The 21,813-nt window shown below is 53.2% G+C and overlaps 9 protein-coding genes and 1 non-coding gene across 10 annotated transcripts; 4 read left to right on the top strand and 6 right to left on the bottom strand.

Moving 5' to 3' along the window:
* Positions 1-94: 94 nt before the first annotated feature.
* Positions 95-556, top strand: DACRYDRAFT_108572 (uncharacterized protein; the record flags this gene model as incomplete). Its single annotated transcript, XM_040768682.1, has 1 exon — positions 95-556. One exon carries the CDS (start codon positions 95-97, stop codon positions 554-556), a length of 462 nt encoding a protein of 153 aa, XP_040627402.1.
* Positions 557-1,414: 858 nt separating this feature from the next.
* Positions 1,415-3,474, bottom strand: DACRYDRAFT_80707 (beta-lactamase/transpeptidase-like protein; the record flags this gene model as incomplete). Its single annotated transcript, XM_040776463.1, has 5 exons — positions 1,415-1,682; positions 1,742-2,099; positions 2,163-2,409; positions 2,466-2,952; positions 2,999-3,474. The coding sequence occupies 5 exons, from the start codon at positions 3,472-3,474 to the stop codon at positions 1,511-1,513; spliced, it is 1,740 nt and encodes a 579-aa protein (XP_040627401.1). The 3' UTR covers positions 1,415-1,510.
* A 161-nt stretch (positions 3,475-3,635) lies between these two features.
* DACRYDRAFT_100672 (uncharacterized protein) lies at positions 3,636-5,123 on the top strand (the record flags this gene model as incomplete). Its single annotated transcript, XM_040767478.1, has 2 exons — positions 3,636-3,681; positions 3,727-5,123. 2 exons carry the CDS (start codon positions 3,636-3,638, stop codon positions 5,121-5,123), a joined length of 1,443 nt encoding a protein of 480 aa, XP_040627400.1.
* Positions 5,124-5,415: 292 nt separating this feature from the next.
* DACRYDRAFT_22964 (lysozyme-like protein) lies at positions 5,416-7,067 on the bottom strand. The gene has a single exon (XM_040773037.1). The coding sequence runs from the start codon at positions 6,927-6,929 to the stop codon at positions 5,853-5,855; it is 1,077 nt and encodes a 358-aa protein (XP_040627399.1). The 5' UTR covers positions 6,930-7,067; the 3' UTR covers positions 5,416-5,852.
* Positions 7,068-7,440: 373 nt separating this feature from the next.
* On the bottom strand, positions 7,441-9,198 carry DACRYDRAFT_95377 (phosphopantothenate-cysteine ligase; the record flags this gene model as incomplete). The annotated part of the gene is made up of 7 exons (XM_040777295.1): positions 7,441-7,468; positions 7,963-8,192; positions 8,244-8,363; positions 8,418-8,839; positions 8,886-8,914; positions 8,962-8,996; positions 9,049-9,198. 7 exons carry the CDS (start codon positions 9,196-9,198, stop codon positions 7,441-7,443), a joined length of 1,014 nt encoding a protein of 337 aa, XP_040627398.1.
* Positions 9,199-9,507: 309 nt separating this feature from the next.
* Positions 9,508-12,319, top strand: DACRYDRAFT_80702 (transitional endoplasmic reticulum ATPase; the record flags this gene model as incomplete). Its single annotated transcript, XM_040776462.1, has 12 exons — positions 9,508-9,545; positions 9,596-9,647; positions 9,695-9,919; positions 9,969-10,234; positions 10,283-10,427; positions 10,481-10,903; positions 10,958-11,475; positions 11,527-11,616; positions 11,666-11,821; positions 11,872-12,018; positions 12,070-12,156; positions 12,206-12,319. Exons 5-12 carry the CDS (start codon positions 10,307-10,309, stop codon positions 12,317-12,319), a joined length of 1,656 nt encoding a protein of 551 aa, XP_040627397.1. The 5' UTR covers positions 9,508-9,545; positions 9,596-9,647; positions 9,695-9,919; positions 9,969-10,234; positions 10,283-10,306.
* Positions 12,320-12,564: 245 nt separating this feature from the next.
* Positions 12,565-14,114, bottom strand: DACRYDRAFT_54105 (MFS general substrate transporter; the record flags this gene model as incomplete). The annotated part of the gene is made up of 3 exons (XM_040775230.1): positions 12,565-13,581; positions 13,634-13,914; positions 13,964-14,114. The coding sequence occupies 3 exons, from the start codon at positions 14,112-14,114 to the stop codon at positions 12,565-12,567; spliced, it is 1,449 nt and encodes a 482-aa protein (XP_040627396.1).
* Positions 14,115-14,864: 750 nt separating this feature from the next.
* DACRYDRAFT_22963 (Isochorismatase hydrolase) lies at positions 14,865-17,113 on the top strand. Its single transcript, XM_040773036.1, has 12 exons — positions 14,865-15,261; positions 15,311-15,530; positions 15,576-15,804; positions 15,861-15,929; positions 15,977-16,104; positions 16,156-16,271; positions 16,323-16,395; positions 16,442-16,678; positions 16,733-16,782; positions 16,828-16,880; positions 16,935-16,966; positions 17,021-17,113. The coding sequence occupies exons 4-12, from the start codon at positions 15,895-15,897 to the stop codon at positions 17,068-17,070; spliced, it is 774 nt and encodes a 257-aa protein (XP_040627395.1). The 5' UTR covers positions 14,865-15,261; positions 15,311-15,530; positions 15,576-15,804; positions 15,861-15,894; the 3' UTR covers positions 17,071-17,113.
* Positions 17,114-17,298: 185 nt separating this feature from the next.
* On the bottom strand, positions 17,299-17,380 carry DACRYDRAFT_t44. Its single transcript has one exon. It is a non-coding gene; the product is annotated as a tRNA-Leu (tRNA).
* A 3,086-nt stretch (positions 17,381-20,466) lies between these two features.
* On the bottom strand, positions 20,467-21,487 carry DACRYDRAFT_100667 (uncharacterized protein; the record flags this gene model as incomplete). The annotated part of the gene is made up of 3 exons (XM_040767477.1): positions 21,423-21,487; positions 21,188-21,369; positions 20,467-21,135 (listed from the first exon to the last, which is right to left on the bottom strand). A coding segment is annotated over exon 3 (606 nt), but the record flags the coding sequence as incomplete, so codon positions are not given.
* Between the last annotated feature and the right edge of the window lie 326 nt (positions 21,488-21,813).

Raw genomic sequence — 21,813 nt, 5'->3', positions numbered from 1 at the left:
TTATGGCGAGCTCAGCAGCGATTTTACGGATGACGAAAGTGATAATGAAGACAGCCCTATCGATCCTCTAATCCCGCCATCCGCACACGTGCTGATGTATCATTGGATTTGCGCCTTCATCACTGCATTTAGTCACAATACCCCCGAGCTGAGGGGTGGTCGCCCAGCGAAGCGAGGCCCGGTAGAGGATATCTATAAACGACGAACCAAGATCCGTAAAACCGAAGAGGGGCAAGCTACGCCCAAACGGGGTGACCCTACCCGATACAAGACATCTTCGTCGCACGCACCGAGCGCGGGCTCCCGTCGCTCCGAGCGCATCAGGACCAGGCATGACATGCCTATTGCCATCTCCCAACCCCTACCCTCCCTCCAGACCGACGACGAACTATCGGAAGACGGATTAGATACCTCAGACGATGACGACAGACCATTATCCCCAGACGCCAAATTCAAGAACGCATGCCTCGTGGTTGCGAGGATTTGGGCTGGTGCGGAGCTGGCAGAGCGGCGCTCTGCCATCGCAGCCTGGGCAAGTCATGTTTCACCCCCATAACTTTAGGTCAATTACCACTTCTCGGAACACATCAGTACAGTAGGCCTACCAATTCACTACCTTTTTCTTGATGATGGGGAGCTAGGACTGAGCTAGGACCCACATGATTCTTGTATATTCTACATGTTGTATCTCTAGGCGTGTCTTGTACAAGTCCGGGTAAGCATCGTATCATAAGCGTTTGCATTTGAACAGTTGATAAGTATGACAGAAGCCATCTCACCCAATGCTCTCTTCGAGTCCATGGGCCTTCTCCATATGTGCGACCAGCGCGGTTGAGGATGCGTACGCTACCTTAGGGCTGGTGCATTTAGGACACACGATGCAGCCTTTTGGTATAGCACGAGGGTGACGAGAGGCGGCAGGAGCAGTGGGATACGATCGCGAGACGTTAACGTTAACATTCACAGGCGAACCAAGGGTTATGCCTGTTATTCGGTGTTTTGGCTGGAAGGGCACGCTAGCCGTACCTGGAACCTGAAGAGCTTCCGTTATAGACCGATTCGGTGCTCTTTCTTGATATACTTGTACTTGTGCTTGGGGAGGATGACGCAGGACTCATGTACATGGTCGAGGGTGAAAGTTTGGACAATGAGGATTGTGCGGCTGCTGGTGGAGGAAATAGATCGATCCCAGTCTGTCGTACACTGGCAGAATCGTTTCGCATCGAGAGCAATATCTCTGCTGCTGCGCAGGGACGAGGAAGTGCACCACTGCTAGCGCTTTTGTACCTCCCGAACGATCAGCCTGTGATACGCGATGGCTATTCAGCCGCGGCTTGGACCAGCCTGAGCTGGTTGCTGGTTGCAGGCGGCACTACACATGGGGATACATGCGGAACAAATGCCTTTTGTTAGACCGCGGCCTGCTGTTGACCCGGAAAACACACGATGCAGTAGCTTATCCTACAACATTGGACTACATGTATTGCTCCTCGGCCTCTCAGTAGGGATGCTACAATTTCCGCCTTAGAGCGAGAGCTGCTGCTGGGAAATGCAGCGACCGGTGCGAAGCCGGGCCTTTGAAGACGAGGGAATTGATAGCCCAGCCCTGCTTTCGTCCATACTCGTCCAATGTGGCCCACTGGCCCAAACAGCCTTCGTACCCCGGAAGGTCCACGGCGATGCTACGCCTCCGTTAAGTAGCCGTTCAGGCCAGTGGATGGAATGCGAATGCTCAGCTCACCGGAATTGGTCGCTGCCGGTCCACCATAATCTTCCACTGGCGCCTTTTCTCCCCCCCAGCAACTGCAGCGCATCCGTGCCATTAAGGATCAGCCGATCGAGCCAGAGCGACCCTTGCTTGAACGAGATCCTCGCTTCGCTCGCGTTCCTAGTCCGGGAAGGAGGGAGCTCCCATGCGCCTCCAAACATGGTCATGGCCCTTTCCTGCCGGAGACGGTCGAACGCAGGCTGGAAAGCCTTGATCGCGTCCTCGATGATGGGCGCCGTCTGGGACTGGGGGGAGGTCGTCAGCAGCGCCACGCCAAACCCGGCTTCCGCATTGATGGCAATCGCCGCATGGGAAGACTCTAGGTTCCCGTCTATATAACAAAACAATGCGCAGTGAGGGAGGTGCAAGAGTCAGAAGCGTGAGGAGAACGTACATTTCTGATAGATGCGCTGTCGGGTCCCGTACGAGTCCTGGAACTTCATGATCTCCCACACAAGGCCAACCTCGTTGTTGTCGTCCCCAAAGGCGTGCATAGGGCGGACCCATTCCCTCAGCGTGTAAGGGGTGAGGACGGCGCCTGGCGTGCTGGGGTCGAGGATGGATGTGAGGAGCTTGGCGAGGTCGTGCAGGGAAGAGAACTGGCCTCCGGCAGGGTTGGAAAAGTCGAGGAAATCGAGTTCCTGCGGAGTATGCACTGTATCAGCGCTGCGAGGCGGGAGAGATGGGGTCAGCATACCACTTCCCCCGGGTAGGCCGAGCCGACCGCGATGCGCGGCTTGAGCTCCTCTGCTGCGAGGAAGGACGTGCCGTTTAGACCGAGTGGGACAAGGACGTCCCGCTCCAAGAGCTCCCAGTGCGTCGAGGGGGATGTGTCCTCCCCAAACAGCTTGTTAGCCTGCACGTTACACGCGCCTAGCAAGGACCACGCGGTGTTGGAATAGATCGGCGCGGTGTAGGGCGCTGCTACCAGCGGGGTCGCGGCTATCGACTGGAGCACCGTATCCCTGTCAGGGAAGGGGAGGTCGTTGATCGGCGGCGGCCCTCCCCCGCTTCGCTCATGCGGCCAGTTGGTAGCGCTCCCAGCGGGAAGGTCACGCGCGAGACCGGAGGTGTGGGACGCGAGCTGCCGGAGGGTGATAGGTTCTGTTGGGACACAGGTCGAGGTAGGGCACTCGTACGGTACGTAGGTGAAGTTTGGGAAGAATCGAGTGACGGGGTCGTCCCTGCCTAATCATCAATTCATACTTGCTGGGAAAGGAATAGACGCACAATTTCAGCACTCCTTTCTGTTGCAAGACGAGCGTTTCCACCATTGTGAACAGTTTGGAAACAGAAGCGATACGATACATCGAATCCCGGTCGACGGCTCCTCGTTCCAGCGGGTCAGTCTCGTTGGGCCGCAACGGTCCTTGAGAGATCTCCCATACAGAGCCATGGGCGGTGACAACAGCGAGGTTGATACTGTCTATAGTGCCTTTCTTCCATCGGGATTGGATTGCACGCTCGAGTTGTTTCCCAGCGCGGAGGAGGGCAGGGTGGTCGTCCCCAAGCGGGCCGTAGGCGTGGATTGGTGGAAGAGGGGTGTGGCAGATGGATGCCCGGGTGGTGAAGAGAGGGAGGGGAGTGAGGTTGAGGGAGTACCAGGCTGTTGTGAGAGCGATGAGAGCGATGATGAAGATGTTGAATGGGTATGACCAGCGGGATGAGTGCTGAGGACGGTGAGGTGTTATCCACTGTTTCTCCATTGGGAGTGAAAAGTAGTGCAAAGAGAGTGACGTTTGTCATGTTACCTAATTCGGTGAAGTGAACGCAGACCGATCTGCCCGTAATGAAGGAATGACGTTACTATTTGAGTCATCATCCTTACAATTCAATTTGAACGCAGCTTGACCATCTCAGCGATGCAATGACAGACACTGAAATATTAACAATCGCATTCCACGTCCCAACAGGTACGCTATTTCCCTCTCTTCATCCCCTCACTCTAATCCATCCAGGCCTGGAGGATTATGCACTATCATCGATCCTTCATCAACTAGGCGAACACATCTCAGCCCAGATAAAAACAGCAGCACCTCTTCACTCCTCACACGTCCTCATCCGCTTCCCATCCAACGCTCTCCTCACGCAAGCGATCCAGATCTATGCCACAGGCGCACTATGGGCTGTCTATGAGGCGTTCATCTGCGTGGCTGAGGTGTCGCTGGATGATGTCCACCCGGTGTTGGGGGAAGAGTTCTGGGAAAGGGAGAGGGAGATGGGGAGGAAGGCACGAGAGAACCAGAGGGAGAACGCGCTGAGGAAACGGCTTGCCCGAGCACATAAGGAACAAACTCAAGAGCCTAAAGAGGCAGAGGAAGGAGAGCCGCTACACGCTGAACGGCCAACACCCACGGCAGGCGAACTCCTCCTCCTCTCCTCCCTACACAAGCTCGTCACCTCCCATTCCTCCCAACTTCAGGAATCCATCTCCCTCCTACACCCCCCTCCCTCCTTCCGGGCAACGTTCTCCAACCCCTCTCGCCTCCTCCCACTCTCCACTCTCAGGCGACGAGACATCGAACGTCATTTGGGGGACACGCTCTCCCTCTTCCTGCCTATCGACCAGTGGAGCGTAAACCTCACAAACCCAGGGGTAGACGTGCACGTCCGTCTCCTCCCTCTCGGCCCCAAATGGACCTCTCACACCCTCCCCCCTTTCCTCCCAGCGCCGGAGCTCACCCAGCCCCCTCTCAAGAGCCAGCATTTTCCCCCTTCCCTCTGGGCCCTCCTCGCTCTCTCCTTCCCTCCCCCTCCCACCCCAGCGCACCGCCTCCCACCGCTCCAAGGGCCCACATCCCTCTCCCCGCCTATAGCCCACCTCCTAGCGCTGGTATATATCTCCCTCTTCCCTAACTCTGTGGTAGTGCTCGACCCCTGCGCAGGCACCTGCTCCATCCCACGGGAACTAGCTGCCCTAGCCAAAGAGCGCAAGCACCCCATATTCGTCCTAGGGGGCGACATATCCCTCTCTGCGCTAGCAGACCCTTGTCAGTGCATAGAAAAGATCCAGTACACGGCGCTCGAGAGCCTGCCACTAAGGTTCGTGGATGGGTTCATAACTGACCTTCCTTGGGGGACGAGACATCTCTCTCCGCGGCAAGTGAAGGTCTTTTACCCAAAACTGATGCTGCATCTGGCTGAAGTCATGCGTGCAGAGGGGAGAGGGGGAGGAGGGGGTGGGCGTGGGCGTGGGCGTGGGTGTGGGTGTGGGGGACGGGGAGGGGGAGGAGTGCTGATGTCCGCTGCTAGAGGAGGTCTGGACCGGGCGCTGCACGGGTGGGAGAAGGAAGGAGTGAGGGAAGTTAGGGTTGGAGGGAGGGTCGTGTGGGTTTGGGGGGTTAGGAAGGTTTGAGGGGGAGGGGTGTGTGTGTGTGTGTGTGTGGTGAGGAATAAGGTGGGAGGTGAGAGGTGTTGTTTGATCTAATGAAAATGCGAAATGGAATATACTACCTCTGCACGCCATCGCAGCCTTTATGCATGAGTGCCGCACACCTCACCTCACGTCCCAAACCCACAAAACAGGCAGCCTTGCACCTTACAACCCACTCACTCACGCAGTCCCACAGTCACACGTTCACACAATCAAGATTTCCTCATAAACAAGAGCGTCAAGCTCCAACTGATCATTCACAAATGAAGAGTCACGAGTAATAAGATGAAGTTGTGTAAAGCAAGCTTGTTAAGCCCACTCTGGCCTAGTTGAAGACCTGGCGTTACATGGTTAGAGTAGGAGGGTGTGAAGTAGGTAAGGGGGAGAAGAGGGGGGGCGTCCGGACGCGTAGGGTGTGGGATGAACAGGTGGAATTGGATGGAATTGGATGGAATTGGGTTGGTAAATCGATGCGAGTGAGAGCGGACCGTAAGAGGCAGAGGAAGGTGGAAGCCATGGGTATGGGCCAGCTGGGTGCTGGCGGGGGCTGGGTCGACCAGGGCTTGTGCGGTGAAAAAGGAAGAGGCAGGCAGGAGCCTATTGATACATGAATACGTCCGATAGCGTGCCGGCGTGAGCGAATCGACTTGAGAAGAAGCGGAACAGGGAGGAAAAGGACGATGGGGGCGACCAAGGTGTGAGCGCAGCCGCTTATGAGGTAGAGATCTGCCACGAGAGACCAGCGGAGCACAGCTGTTGGTTGTTGTACTGCGCCGCGCCGGACTGTCCAGCGTCGCGGTTAACGATCCAGTAGTTGAAGAACTCGTTCAGGTAGTCCAAGTTTTGCTGTGCGCCGCAGTTCGGGTTCGCGATGACGGAAGCGATGGTCTGGCCGAGCGTGTACCCGTTGTACATCCCCACCATCTGGACGACGTTCCCCCCTGCGGCGGAGATAGTGGACTGGATGTAGTTGGCGCCAGTATTGATGTTGAAGTATACGTCCTGGCAGTTCCCGCCTGGGGCGCCACCGCACTTGTCCACCGTGAGCTGCATGAGCCCTTGCTCGCCGTTAGGCCCTACAGCACCCGGGTTGCAAGTCGATTCCTGCATGGCGAACGCGGCGAGGAAGATATCCGGAACGCCGGTAGCTTGGGAGACCTGCTGGAAGGTGTCGACGTACGGGGAGCAAGGGTCGAACACCCCTGAACCGGAGTTGATCGCGTCCTGGAGAGGGACGGTAACGAGCTGGTCAAGGGTGACGAAGGGGGGTGCCCAGCCTCCGCCGGTCATCCCGCAGTTGAGGTACCATTCTTGGCCGTTGGGGGAGTTGGAGTCGGCCGAGGGTCCACCGCAGTATGAGGGAGCGGTTGTAAGACCGCTGGTGGATGGAGAACCGCCTGAGCCTGAGTTGCCTGAGTTACCCGAGTTTCCGTTGTTGTTGTTGTTATTTCCGGAATCACCGTTATTCCCCGAGTTACCAGAGTCAGTCGGGGTAGAGGCAGCCGAGCTTGAGGTCGAACTCGAAGTTGCCGAATTGGAGGAAGAGCTCGACCCCGCTGCGTTAGGGTTATGCTTCTTCTTGCACCTCTTGCTCGGATCGCGGGCTTTCTTCTCAGACGCCACAGGTACTAGGAGAGGTTCAGCGACGGGAAGTGGTTCCGGTGCGCGCTCTGAGACGGAACGAGCGATGCGTGCATGGGATATGTCCCTCCTTGCGAGATGGTGTTCTGATGGAAGGGCGGATACGAGTGCTGCGAGAGCGATTGTTGAGAGTGTTGGGAAGCGCATTTTGGGAGGGTGATGGTGAGAGAAGGGAGGGATGGTAAAAGAAGGGAGTGAAGAGAGAGTGTTGGATAAAGAACGACTGCGAGCAGAAAGCAATGAAGAGGGGATGTTACAGAGGAGAGAGGAGGAGCACAGCGGGGGGGTGAAAGAGGTGCAAGAGGAGTGAGGAGTATAGAAAGGTGAAGGGAAGAAAGGGATCAAATGCCGTTTAGAGCGGACATAGTCTCGGCATCTATACAGCCCATTCGGCTGTTGCAAAACAACCGCATGGTTTGCTTCCGATCACAGCATAACCCCTTTGTGTCAGCACGGAATCATCACTCACCTTGGCCACTTGGCTACACCTTGGCCTTTCCCCCACCTTAATTATGACAATAACCCCCTTTTTGCATTCGAGGGGTCAAAGGTTATTAGTCCACACTACACAGGCACACCCATCCACCCATCCACCCTCATGCACTGCCAACCAGCACAATGCTCACAACGACAACACGACACACACCACATGTACCTTTTACGTCCGCCCCTTCTCTTCCTTCCATCTCCCTACTTTCCTATTTTCGGTACAGAAAATTCCATTTTTGAGAACAATGGTGCTATTCTTGGACCAGCGGTTTCTTCTTTATGGTCGTCCTCCCAGAACCAAACCCCAATTAATCCCCCTATACATTAAACCCCACACCTCATATCACTGTACCGCGTGCACACCGCCAGCCATCAGCACCTGGCATTCCAGCGCCGCACGGCGATATCCACCGCCGTGCTCGGCCTTTCCCAGCCGTTCCTTGGCTTGTGCCTTGCTTTGTCCTCAGCGTGGTCTGCGTGTCGCTAGCGCCGTTACCTGTGACTCTAAACTAAACTTCACCAGCTCACTCGTGTACTGAAGATCTGGCTTGTGCACCAATCTCCGGAAACCCCATGTACAGCATATACTTAATAAATAACTTCATTTCTTGATACAATCAGGATCAATCATGCTGGTACACCAAGTCTCCATTCCGTTTTCTAATTCTTGATCTCTCCCTCTCTCATATACGCCGCATGCATCTCCACAAGCTTCTTGATCATCTCCTCCTCGATCTCCGTCTTCCCCTCCGGCAACCGGACCCACGTCTCCCTAAACCCGTCCTTAGAGTCCGCGTCCTTCTCCACGAACACGACCTCGAATTTCCGCCGGTAGAGGTCGTTTCCTATCACGAGTTTGTGCCCGTAGCGTTCGAGCGCCTGGCGCGCTTTGGGGATCAGCAGCGAAGGGTCGGTTTCGAGCTGCCCGCGTAGGTCAGTCGAGCACCCGGAAGGAAGGGAAACAGGACGGACTTTAAAGGATACGATAAAGCCTTCTGGAGTCCAGTAATCCCGTAGCGGCTTGAGGATCTTGGGAACTTGGTCCATCTCTATCTGCAAGCTCCCCTTTCCGGATTGGATCTTGTGTTCGGACTGCGTAGCGTTCAGTGGGTACGATCAGTTTGACAGATCAGATTTGGGACTTGCCATCTTCTGCGTGGGGAGGAAGAAGTCGCTCACTGCCGCCGCGAGGTAGAACATCGCCCTCCTCCCGAGAGGCTCGAGTTCCTGAGCCACAGCGCGGAGCATGAACAGGTAGTCATCCACAGTAACAAAGTTGAGCGTGAGGAGCGTGCCTGCCCGTTGGACAGCATGATACTGCCTTAGGACGGTCAGGAGTTCCTTCCGCATCGAGGGGAGGACTTTGACTGTTTCGCCTTCCTCCGAAGCTGAGCCTGGTTCAATCGGGGACATGGGGTTCGAAGGCCCGATTTCGAGGAACTCGAGGAAGGGGTTGGTGGAGTGGGAGAAGTGCCGGCTGAAGGGTTGAAGGGAGAACTGCCGGTGCATGAAGATGACCGCGTACCCCGCTTGGAGGAAGTACTCGGCGGATGTCGCTCCTCTCGTTCCTAGTATAGGTCAGCCCAGGATGGAGAGTAGGAGGGTGGAGATTACCAGCACTGAAGTTATCTAGGAATCGCACACTGTAAGGAAATCAGATGCGGGCATCATATCATAGTCCAGGACGTACACATTCCGTTCCAGCGGCACCGTCGTCCCCCCACTCTAACAGCAGCGCATAAGGTCTCCTATCAGTGATCTAATCGCACAATCGCACCGTAACAAGCACGACCGGTCTCCCCTCCTCCCTATGTCTCGTCACAAACGCCCGGACCTTCTCTACATCATGCTCCAGCGTCGGGGGCGGGTGCTGCGTACGGAAGTAGTCTTCTGCAGAAAAGGTCGTCTGCGTGCCGGGCGTGGACATCGTTCTGACAGAGACAGCACAACGGATGTGCTGGGGGTATGAGAAATGCTGTAGGTGTTCAGCCTAAAGGCTGACTCGGCGTCCAGATCTTCGGGAAAGGGGAGAAGCCTATTGGCATGGGATTAGTCAGCTCAGGGATCGCCCGTTTTGGGAATGATGTGTTGGAATTTGACGCCCACTTTTGCCTTCTGTGGACGGCGATGTCACTCGACACGCTCACGTTTAACGTCAAGGTCGTTGATGAGCCACTCGCAGGGGCAGTAAGGCGCATATTCCTGAATAACGATATTATCAAAGGGGCAAAGATCGCAACGGGGGACTTGCTCGCTCTTCGTGCTGTTGATGGAGTACGTCCATATTTCTCACCATTGTTTCAACGTATGCTCATCTGCTCCAGGAACCGTTCGCGGCTGGTATAGTATGGCCAAATGCCTCATTACCATCAAACAGTTCGTATATTACCATTTGGAGATTTGGATACTGACCGTATGTCGAGGTATCCAGATATCCTCGACCTTAACCGCCACCGCCGGTGTGCAAGACGGATCCAAAGCTCATCTATCGACCATCAGCAGTGTCGCTTCCACCAGCAGCCTAACACCGCCAGAGATCAAGGAGGCCTCCAGCCTCATCTGCAGCGCCCTCTCTGGAAAACCAGGGGGCACTTTGTCTACCGGGTCTAAGGCAGAAAGGCTTGTCGCGTATGTTAAGGAGCTCTTGGGTACGCGCCGCCAGCATGGGTCGCACGTCAATGCTGAATGTTATTATAGTAGATGTGAAATATATCACGACGTCACAGATCTTGAATGTAGAGTATCACGGCGTCGCGCACCAATTTCGAGTATCTTGGGCAGAAAACGAAGCACAAGTACCGGAGGACGTGTTCGCCCTTAGCGAGAGGCTGAATGGTCTATCATTACGCAGACCTATCTCTCCGTTTGAAGTACGATTAGTGGGATGGGACACAGATGTGGTCTTAAAGGACACGTCGGCACCGACGAACAGCCAACCCGATTCTGCTCCTGATGCCATCGTGGTAAGCATCATTCGCAAAAATCATCGTCCAGAAACTCACGGTAATAAGGCTCATTCGATATCTGCACCAACCATGGATCATGATGAGGAGATGAATGCGTTTGCCTCTGTTGGCGGGCTTGATCGACAGATTGCCGAGATCCGGAATCTTATTGAGCTGCCTTTGCAAAGGCCTGACCTATTCCGCCGGTTTGGTGCGTACTTCACACCAGTGCGAAGATACGGGGCTGAACTCAAATTGGTACAGGGATCAAACCACCCAGAGGCGTCTTGTTACACGGACCGCCCGGTACAGGCAAGACGCGTCTTGCTCACGCTATCGCGACATCCACCCGATCTTCTCTGATCCTCATCCACGGACCCGAACTTTCCTCAGCCTACCATGGCGAGACAGAAGCAGCATTACGTCAAGTTTTCCAAAAAGCCAGAAAGCAGAGTCCCTGCGTAATCGTGCTTGACGAGCTGGATGCGCTGTGCCCCAAACGGGAAGAGGGATCGGGCGAGGTTGAGAAACGAGTGGTGGCTACGCTCTTGACCTTGATGGACGGAATGGCGGATGAGGACGAGAAAGAGGGAGGAAGAGTTATTGTTGTCGGGACTACAAACCGAGTGAACACGATCGATCCAGCTTTGCGCAGACCAGGGAGATTTGATAGGGAGATAGAAATTGGTGCGTCAATTATCTTATGTCTCAGCACCACCCACTGAGTTGACGGCTTCGCAGGGATACCCGATGCCACAGCGCGATTGGCAATATTACACGTCCTGCTCGCCAGAATTCCTCATTCGTTGGATGATGATACACTAAAGCCTCTGGCTGACCGGACTCACGGGTATGTCGGTGCCGACCTCGCCGCACTCGTTCGAGATGCGGGAACTTTAGCTATCCACAGGTGGCTGGATGCATCTAAGTTGACTGCAGCGCCCAAAATGACCGCCGAGCTGACTAATGCTGATCTGTTGAACGCTCTGCCGGGCACCCGACCTTCTGCGATGCGCGAAGTGTTTATCGAAACACCTTCTGTCCGATGGTCGGATATCGGCGGCCAGCAGTCGGTCAAAGAAAAGCTAAAGGAATGCGTGGAATGGCCACTGCTCTATCCGAAGACCTTCGAGCGTTTAGGAGTCACCCCGCCTAAGGGCGTTCTGCTATACGGTCCACCTGGCTGCAGCAAGACACTTACTGCGAAAGCGCTGGCTACCGAGAGTGGTATAAACTTCTTAGCTGTGAAGGGTCCGGAGGTATGCATGCCTGGCACAGTACAGAACCTCATATGTCTAATCTACCTCCAGTTGCTGAACAAGTATGTGGGTGAATCAGAGCGCGCCATTCGAGAGATCTTTCGCAAAGCGCGCGCTGCGGCTCCATCCATCATCTTCTTTGTAGGTGTGATTCAAGTCAATGACCGTATCCTGTGCTTAGACATAGGAGGACGAAATCGACGCTCTCGGGAGCATGAGGACTTCGGGGGACAATGCGGGAGGCGCACACGAGGGCATGCTTACAACGCTGCTAAATGAAATGGATGGGATCCAGGAGCTCGTGGGTGTGACGATCGTTGCCGCGACAAACAGACCAGACGTTATTGTAAGCAGGGTGAAATTGACCTCGCGCGGAGACGGCCTCAACTTTCACAGGATTCGGCACTCATGCGTCCAGGCCGTTTGGATAGAATCCTATATGTCGGGCCTCCAGATCTCGAGGCTCGGATGGAGATTCTGAAGATCCGAACAGCGAAAATGGCAGTTGAGCCCGGAATAGATTTCCACGATCTTGCAGTGAAGGTATGTCATCTGGGCTGTTTATATGGTCTAACGCCCAGCTGAGTGGCGTAGACTACAGGATGTTCTGGTGCGGAGATTGCCGCTCTCTGTCAAGAGGCCGCCCTCGCTGCTATGAAGGAGAATATCGATGCCGCTTTTGTTTGTGTCAGTCACCGAGTACGGCCGTTTGCTTATGGTGTAATTCCAGGTTGGAATCCGGCACTTTCGAGAGTCTATCGACACAGCGAGGCGCGGAATCACTCCGGAGGTAGTAGAAAGATTCAAGATTTGGAGTGAAACCAGCGGCGTCAGGCATGCCTAGCTGAACACCAAGAACTTCCGGTTGTTCATTCATATTGACATAACTATGGGCTGGAGGGATTTTCTGGCAAAGAGACATCACCCCGGCCCGGACACATGCATTTTACAACAATAATCAGTTTATACGTTATGCCAGTGTACCTTCTCTCTCTAGTCATGATCGTGTGATTGATCAGTGTCGTGACTCATACACACATCACGGTTATAGCCCAAAAACTGAATACAGAAGATGCGAATCGTGCCCAACTACTCCTTCTTCTCATCGTAATCTGCCTCATCGGACTCAGCAACCATCTCGTCTGTTGTCTCCTCCTCCCCATGTTTGGCATACCATTGCTCTTGGCGACGATGGAGGTACACAGCCAAGAGGCAGTCTGACAACAGCCAGCAGATCATAGGAATTTGGATGGTGTAGCCGATTTGCCATCGGGGCGCATCGACAGTCGGCCACTCCAGCACGGGAACCCACGCGTTGAGCATCCATCCGCCCATGAGCATCCCTGCCATAGCGACAGCACGCAGCTCGTTATCACGGCGACATATTTGGTTCGCGAGCCCGAACATGAGAGCGTTGTTTGCGCCGTTGATACCGAGACCGAAGTAAGCCAAGAACTTTAAGCCTTCTGGAACATTCCAAATACGCAAGATAATGTTGCAGAAGAGTCCAGATACGTTGATAACGATGAAGAGAGTGGTGATCGGTACAACGTTCACTAGAGACGCTGTGAGCCAGGAGGAGAAGGCCGACACCGCGGAAACACCAGTAGGGATAGTGTTGACCTGCTGGATAGTGTACTTGAGGTGGCCTTGGGAATCGGTCGCCTTCTTGAGGTAGAGTGACATGTAATTGGTGGGGTAAGAAGTGAGGTTGTAGATCATGTTCATCGAAATGCTGATGTAGAAACGCCACGATGTAAAGACTCGACGCAACGTGGATCCAGTGATCTTTCCAGGAACCTTGTTCTTCTGCCTTGCCATACGCTGGAGGGCAAGATCATGCTCTTCATCCGAGAAGAACCACGGCTTCTTAGAGCTGGGAAGGCCAGGGAAAGTGAAGAATCCGATGAAAGCGAGAGGGAGAGTGATAATGCCATCTACAATGAAGAGCCACCGCCAACCCGCCATACCACCAACGCCGTTGAGACCGTTATATGCAGCAGTCTGAAGGTAACCGGAGAACATGGAGCCAAGTGCGGAGGAAATGTACCATGTACCAGCGCGTTTGTAGATCTCTTCAGATGTGTACCAAGACCCCAGGATGTACTGAGAAAATAATCAGCTCTATGATCAGGTAACGATGCGCCTTCGGACTTACGTTGGTACCGGAGAAGGACGGCACCTCAACAATTCCGAGAAGAAACCGGATGGCGTAAAGCTGTTGAGCATTCTGTGCCCTCGACTGGGTGAAGGTGATAGCACCCCATATAAGCTCTGCACCAGGGAAGATCCAGCGCGCCCAGCCCGGTCGAGAAAGAGCGAGAAGCATAGGAATCTGTGCCAGCATGTAGCCGCAGTTGTATGTTACGTTGAAATAGTTGAGTTCGTTCCCGAAGAGCTTGAGATCGTCGGACATGCCAGAGTTGTATGCGTTCGTAACTAGGTTCCATGATGAGTGGAGTGTGAAGCATGGCATATTCACACTTACTATTAGTGGAATCGAGATACTTCAAGAAGAACTGAACGCAGCAGAAAGCGAGAATAACAATATCCAACTTGCGGACGAGGCGCTTTTCGGCACGACTCATATGCTTCGGGTACCAGTCGAAGATCCCCGTGAACCAATACCACCTGCCCATTCCCTTGTTTGCTTCACCAGTAACGTTGTCGAGAGGGTGAAGAGTCGCGCCTTTCGACGAGAGTTCAGCGATGACTGCCTCATCATTTTCGACTGGGGCGATCGTAACCCGGTGTGTAGCTTCAGTTTTAGACATGATTTGTGAAAATCGGCCCAGAACTAAAGAAGAGGGATGAAAGTGGGGGGAGGAAGTACAGAAGCTTCATTATCAACTCGCTACATATAGTCCTCAGAGTGCCTCGCAATCGAATGGAGGGGACGAGGTGTTGCTGCAAGAGAACGCATTCTGTTGCCGGCCGAGATAGAGGTAGAATTGATAGGCACGGCAAAGAGGTGGAGACGGAGAGATTCCGCTCAGAGTTCATATTCATGGTCTGCCTCCATGTGGTGGCAATGCAAACACTCATAACCTTTGTTCCGTTATCGGTATCTCGGTATCGCTCGGCAAACTTTGCACCACTGACAGAACCTCCCGCCGATCACTATCGAGCCCCTGGGGTCCGCCCTGGTTCAGATGAAAATAACAGTGTGTGTACCGGTACCTTCCCCACAATCCTGTCGATGCCGAGGCTCGGTCGGGCCGATAGGCTCAATGGAAGCCGACTTCACACACACCACATCACCTATCCAAAGCAATCACAGCTCGCCCGATGCATATTCGGCAAATATGTGCGATAGGCCGTCCTTGTGATCGTGTGCCTGATTTATGGAGGTTGCGAGTCTTTTGAAGACTTTCATTGGTCGAGCAAAACATCCGAATAAAAGAGGCACGTGAAACTTTGACGGCCAATCTTCCGCTGCCTTCGGAGCGCATCCCCTGCCTTAGTTTCATCTCCACATCACGGAGAGAAGCAGAATAGACAAGTAAGGCCACTATTTCGATTGGACAACGAAGAACCGAAGCTCGACAATGGGTTTGAAACATGAAATATTGGACAGCCGGTGAAGGCATGGTGAAGTCTAGTCAAATGTTTGGTCTGAGATCTGGTTTATTTATTCTTATGGTAAGTATTGGAATTTTGACGTCGACGCTCATATCAGGGGATGCTTTCATTCAGCACAAGCCGCTCTACGCCCTAGAGAGGGCGTTCCGCGTCGCCCGCTCTCTTTCCGTACTTCACCCTGACGCCACATTTGGTTATCATCCAGTCAGCGATAAGGACATTGCAACCGATCTATCTCTAAAATTACCCTCAGGCTAGACATCAATAATGCGATCTTTTGTGCCACCTCGGCACAGTAACGCAAGATAGCGCCTCTTTTCGGCATCAGAGCATTTATGCCAAGCCTAGAGGTGTTGCAGGTCCGCCGAGCGACTGGCGGAGCCATGCAAACGGGCAGAACTGGTATGGACTTTGCTTTCTGAAGGTCGCACTGGTCTTTCGTGCCGGATCGTATGGAGATGTGAAGGGCTCTTGTAAGCACATGCATTGAGGAATTATCTGGTCTAACGATCTGACAGGTCCTTGAAGGACGCTGATGGTAAACAATCGGACACAGAATGCACAATGATCGCGGTGTGCTAGACAAGTCCATACGGCAACCGGGGTTCAAATACAGACTGAAATTCTGGTCTGGAAATCATTCTTGCCGGCGCGGTATCCTACCAATGATAGCACTCGGCATGCCCGAGTGCGTGGAGGTTTATGGGCGCTTCCGCATGGCTTCCGATGTAACGTTATATAGAGAACGTCAGTCATAGCAATGTGCTTCTTGCAGCTGTACGTCTGAATTTGTCCCCCTCTAGGTCTCCTACACGATATTCAACTTTCTGTTCAAATATGCTAGAACTCAAGATTGGCAATGCCCTAAACTTGTACGACGGATGTTCAGGGGTGTACTGGCGCTAATAAGCTGATGTAGCTGGGTGAAGACTGAGAAAGGCTATGACCTGACTCGTGGTGAGGGTGGTGGGAAGCCCATGAAGACAAGTAAGGAAGATATCTTCTTTCTGCCGAAGAGGAGTGCCTTGGTTATTGTCGATATGCAAAGTGCGCAAACCTGTCATTAAGGGGCATCGGGGATCCTAATATGATTCGTAGACTACTTCGTCAGTGATGATTGCGGTCCTGGAAGATGCGGAACGGAGATGGTTCCAGCCATGATTGAAACTGTTAAGGCATGCCGTCAGGCGGGGATGCCCGTGGTCTGGCTCAACGTAATTTGAATTGAACTTTGGTCGGAATTCCGTCTGAATGGGTTATTATAGATGGGCTTCAACAAAGGGGACTACAAGACAATCCCGCCGTCCTACCTGGATGTGTCGCATAAGCGCGACGGCGGTGAGTATTTTCTCCGTGTTCTGGATACTACCTGACTTTGGGGCAGTGCCGTTCGGGGAGAGCATCGGTAAACTTGCTGATGGCACCGATAAGGGCGGAAAACTGGCCAGGGGATCTTGGAATGCAGACCTTTACGGGCCGCTCAAGCCTTTAGCTGAGGAAGGGATTAAAGCCGGCACGGATGTGTTGCTGTGGAAGACCCGCTTCAGTGGTCTCACCGGTCACCAGCCGCTCAACGTGTGGCTCACGGAGAACGAAATTACCACTACTTTCTTCTGTGGAAGTAAGCCATCCACCTCTCGCCTTGTCGATGTAATACAGTCTAACGCTATTTCAGCCGCGACGGACAACTGCGTCTATAGCACTTTTGTTGACGCGTACTATCTTGTGAGTTTACCCATGCATAAGTCGCTTCGCTTACGCAAAATGTAGGGCTATGATTGCATCCTCGTTAAGGACCTCTGTGCGACTCATCGTCCTGATTAGTAAGTCATCCCAGCCTCTTCCATCCACAGCATGACTGAGCTGTACCTCTACAGCGTTGCACAGACGATTTTTTCCGCCGCAGAAAGTAAGCCTCGTTTGATAAGTTTTTGTTCAGGGACCATCCTAACATTGCCAAAAGTGCGCGGATGGCGTAGTGAAAGCGAAAGTCTTCGGGCCGCTCTCGAATAGGATTTCTTATTGTACTTGAGACTCTGGCCTTCTGAATAGAAACAATATGAGCCGTACTTGTGCCAATCAGGCAAGACAGGAAAGCATGGAAATTCATGTGGCCTTGTTATACCCGGTATAAAACAACACCGAAGGGTGTTAGGGCAACAGTGACGCCGCACGAGTGGTAGGGTCCCTGAACGAGAGAGGAAAGGCCGGGAGAGAGCAGCCAACAAAAGAATGTTTCTCTGACAAGAGTGGGATTCGAACCCACGCCCCCGAAGAGACTACGACCTGAACGTAGCGCCTTAGACCGCTCGGCCATCTTGCCGGCGGACAAATATTGTTCGTTTCTTTCAACCATACATAAATGACAAACGTCCTCACCGGTCCTTTCAACGTCTCGCGATCGCCCACCTTTTTCAAGACTACGACTCGAACGTAGCGCCTTAGCAGACGGGTTAGGGATCTTGCATCTGAGTTGAATGAGGGCTGCAAGATTATAAAGGTTACTTTCTGGAGGATAAAATCCCGCCCAGCAGTTCCGAGGTGTATTCCTCGTGCCTTCCATTTCATGGGAGTGATCGTGCTTCTTGTTTTGTTTTTTAATCCTCGCGTTTCAGTAGGGGCTAAATGGTCGCCAGCCCAGTGCCGCGGGACTGGACTGGGGACAACCTTCAGCTGCTCTCCACTTGGCCTGTTCATGGTGTAGAACATCTATCCTGGGACGAGGACTTTACACTCGTATTGTGTCATGTGCCTTTCATGCTGCAATAGCATTGTCCTTTCTGGGATGAAAACAAAATTAGTCTTCCGGGATGGTCATGCTCAGCACCCAGCTTAACACACTTGTGGCTATGAAACAGGTTGCCGTGTGCGCCGTTATTCAAGTGGAGAACTACGTCTCTCGGGCCGTCTGCGGCATTCAGTCCGTCCCCCAGCTTTGTTACTTTAGCCCAGCTCATCACATCCAGTGTCGTGATCATTAAGAAGATTGCAGCGACCGGAATGGCGCCCTTAATTGTGGGAAATCCCCATGCCATTGACGAGCAGGGGTTTAGGTTAGAATTAACTACAATCGTGTTTACATAGGAATGGCATTCTACAATTTACGTTTCCTTCTAACCCTAATGTCTTCGTCCGAATCGTCCTGCGCCGCCAATGCTTGCGTTTTCTTCCGTCCTTCCCGCTGAGATACGGCTGGAGTTCTTTTCCCACCACTCGAGATGAGGGTGGATTCTGCTTTTCTACTACCTCGAACACGTCTCCTTACGTCTGGCAAGGCATCGTCCGTATCAGCAATGCTGACTTCATCGTCTGTTATCTGTTTCTGGCCGCTCTTCCGAGAAGTAGCAACTGCGGTCGAGCCTCTCGATCTTGTGTTGCGCACGGTTCGATCTGCAGGACGAACATCTGTGTCTTCATGGATGGTGGGGATTTTAGATTTGACGCTTGTACGAGAGGCAGACGCCACGAGCCCAACACTATGTTCTCGAGACCTGCTGCGTCGCTGAAGAGCAATGCCGGAGTTGTCCATATCTGAGCGACCTGGTGCTGCACTAATTGGGTGGGCTGAGTCAAGCTCGTGGGAATTCCGTCCTTTATCCATCGAGTAAGCCACATCCGAGGTGCCGAAGTCTCCATCAGTGTCCCGGGATAGTCCTAATGTGCCTCGCCGCACGTTAGGTCGATTCTGAGCCTTTGAAGCTGATCGTCCAGAAGGCTCGTCTCCCTTCCAGTATGCTGTATGCGGGTCAGAATGACACAGCGTGACACAAATCACGCGCACCGGTTCCCATCCCGTAATCCTCTACGGGAGGCAGGGCGAGCGCGACAACCTGACGTTCAAGAGGTCGCTTGGTGTTCTGAACAAATAAAGAATTCAGTTACTTCATAGGGGACACAGTGTCGAAGAGGCTAACCTTCACAAACGCTTTATAATTGGGTCTTGCTCCCCATTTAGGGTCGTCCCACGGCTTCTGCCCGGTCCAGACTCCATTTTCGTCCATACCATAAGAGGGATTCCGAGGTACACGTTCTGGATTGGTAGCACTGCGGTCCTTCCGGAACACTTCTTTAGTCAAGACCACTTTCATGAAGTTACCGACCGGCGCCGGACCACCGAAGTCGAGGTCATCCATGATACGATAATCATCAAGTGCTGGTCCTGAGGCCAAGGCTTGTTCCTTGATGGGGGCAGAGATACGTAGGGCATTAAAGTCGCGATCAAATTGATCTTCCTTTCTTTTGCCCCGTTTACGTGAAGCAAGGGCTTGCAGGAACTGAGGATCGGTATCCATCGGAATTTCTGTACCTGCGAGAGGCTTCTGTCTTTGGGAGGTAGAACTGTGTGTATCTGTCGCAAGACGACGTGTTGCCGGATCAAGTGTATTGTGAGGGGTGTCGTGGGCCGTCGGTTTTGGCAAAGTGCGCGGTTGGTGCCGCAGATCAACGTCCTGAGTCCCTGCGCGCGTTGGCCGCTTCTGCGGTGGGCCCGAACCGGTTGCGTGCAGGTCTTCCTGCTCGATTTCACCGGCTTTTCTTTTTCTTCCCAAAGTTGTGATGACGACGTCTTCGTCCTCCAGAAGTGAGGCTGCAGTCCGTCTTCTTTCCTTCGTGGCGGCCAGCTCCTCTTGCGTCATTGCTGGGAGCTGTACCGACTCGCCGTGGTGTTGACGATACACAGCCTCGATGACAGCGGCAGCACGCTCGCTTGCTTTTTGATAGTTTTCACTGCTCTCACGTTCTTCTTCTTCCCGCCTCAATCGTTTGTACTCAGGCTCAATCTCCGGAATTTCCTCTATCGTATCATCGAAAACAGTCTCCAAAACAGTGCGCTTACGCTTTCTCGTAGTGGATGGGGGCTACGTGCGCGTGAGTCCTGGACAAATCATAGTGTTCAAGGACGCACAGCTACATTGCGGGTCGTTTGCGATGCATCTGGCGTGCATCCTCTTGCGACAGGAACAGGAGGCAATGCATCGTCATCGTCATCGTCCAAAAGATCTTCCACAAGTGTTCGCCCTCGACGGCGCTGCCGGGCTCGTCAGCAAAGAGAGGAAAAACAAATGAATAGAATTGAGCTGCGTACCTTCAATTGAGTAGTTGCAAGGGTGCTCTGAATGTCTTCGGCTCCTTTGGCCTCTGGTACCGCAGCGGGCACTTCGTCACGCAGACTGCTCTGTCCAATACTTTCTCGTCGAGGGCCCTCAGATGGGAATTCGATGTGCGATTCAGACTCAGCAACAAGCTGAGGGTGGGGTGCTTGTGAAAGCCTGGGAGCATGCGCATTGGGAAGGAATTCGGTGGAAACCCTTAAGATGCAATGATGGATATCCTCGAGGGTCATGATGGAGAGACCCAGACTATGAAGGGGGGTTGAACAATAGCGACTGGCAAGGTGCCGACAAAACATACCTTGATACAATCTTCTCGTACTTCACCCAAGTTCTTCTTAATGCTTCCTTCACTGAGTCTTTCGCAAGCACTACACGTAAACCACTGCTCTGAGTCCCGTTGTTTGCGCTTGTCGATATTTGTAGTCCTGCCACCGCTGTTTTCTGCATGGATAAAAGTTGAGGAAGCAGAGATACCGCGGTAGTCTCTGCCTCTAGCAGATCTATAGTTTCGACGAGGGCGCCACCGAGGTTCAGTTGAGAGATCACCTCAGACTGTGTGCTTGCGTCACTAAGCAGGACCACGGTCAGACCGTCGAAGAGAGACCTTCTTCGTTCATCCACCTCCAGGAATGCTTCGGTAAAGCCATCTTCTAATTCAGGAGTCCACCGTGCCGTTCTCTCCAGCTGAACAAATTCATCCTCCCAGCTGCCCTCCTCTCCTCTAGGCGTGCTGGCTCTTGTGCACACCTCTTCCCACCACGCATGATTGACAATCTCAGCGCAAGCCATAAGCGAAACGTAGAGCTTTTCGGACGAGAGGTCGAGGGTATCAATAACGAAATGTGTGATGGCAGGGGAAATGCGCTTTGCGAACTTGAGCCCCAGAGGAGCTGCCCGGTTGGCCATGGAGGCAAGCTGGACTTTCGGAAGATGCGAGAAGAGTGGAAAGATGGATTTCCATTCAAAACTGGGAAAAGGTGAATGTCTGCACGTGGAGTCGGACGAGGTATGGTGCATACATAAGTGTTACACCCGGTTCCTTCTGGTTACCGCTGGACAGCTGAAGCGCATCGTTGGGTTCAATATCAGCCGTCTCGTTCTGACCAATGTTTTGCTGTACAGTTTCTTTGTTCCGTATAAGATGACTTTTGGTACGGGCCAAGTTCACAAATCGAATCGTGGGTACAATTTCTGGGGAATTCTGCATTGGGGTGTTATTGATGTCAGATACAAATGGCATGGAATAGCACTCACAACGTCGTCAATAAAATGCGAACCGATCACAAGCTTCCCTTGGTCTCGAGATATAGCTGACTTGTTGATAACCAGATGATGCGGCTCCTCACGAGGCTTGCGGCCGATGCTGTATGTTATTCCAGGTTTGAGCAGCTTGGCCTCTGGGGCATAGGTGAGAATCTGGAGATCATCCGGCAAGATTGACTGGATTTACTAAGCTTGCTCGACTGCTTATCCTCTTCATCGAAGCATCCTGTTATGATCCACATCTATAAATATTTGGTTGGAAAGTTCAGCATTGAACTCGTTCACTATGGATGCGGGGTGGAATTGAAGCGACGCGCCTTGCGCATGGGAAGCGGAGGCATCTTCTGTCATCACGTGTCTCAATGTGACCAGCCGCGCGGGT

Source organism: Dacryopinax primogenitus (assembly GCF_000292625.1).
Source record: "Dacryopinax primogenitus strain DJM-731 SS1 chromosome Unknown DACRYscaffold_12, whole genome shotgun sequence".
Lineage (NCBI taxonomy): Eukaryota > Fungi > Basidiomycota > Dacrymycetes > Dacrymycetales > Dacrymycetaceae > Dacryopinax > Dacryopinax primogenitus.
Note: the sequence above shows the minus strand (reverse complement) of the source record. Positions and strands in the feature narration are given on the sequence as shown.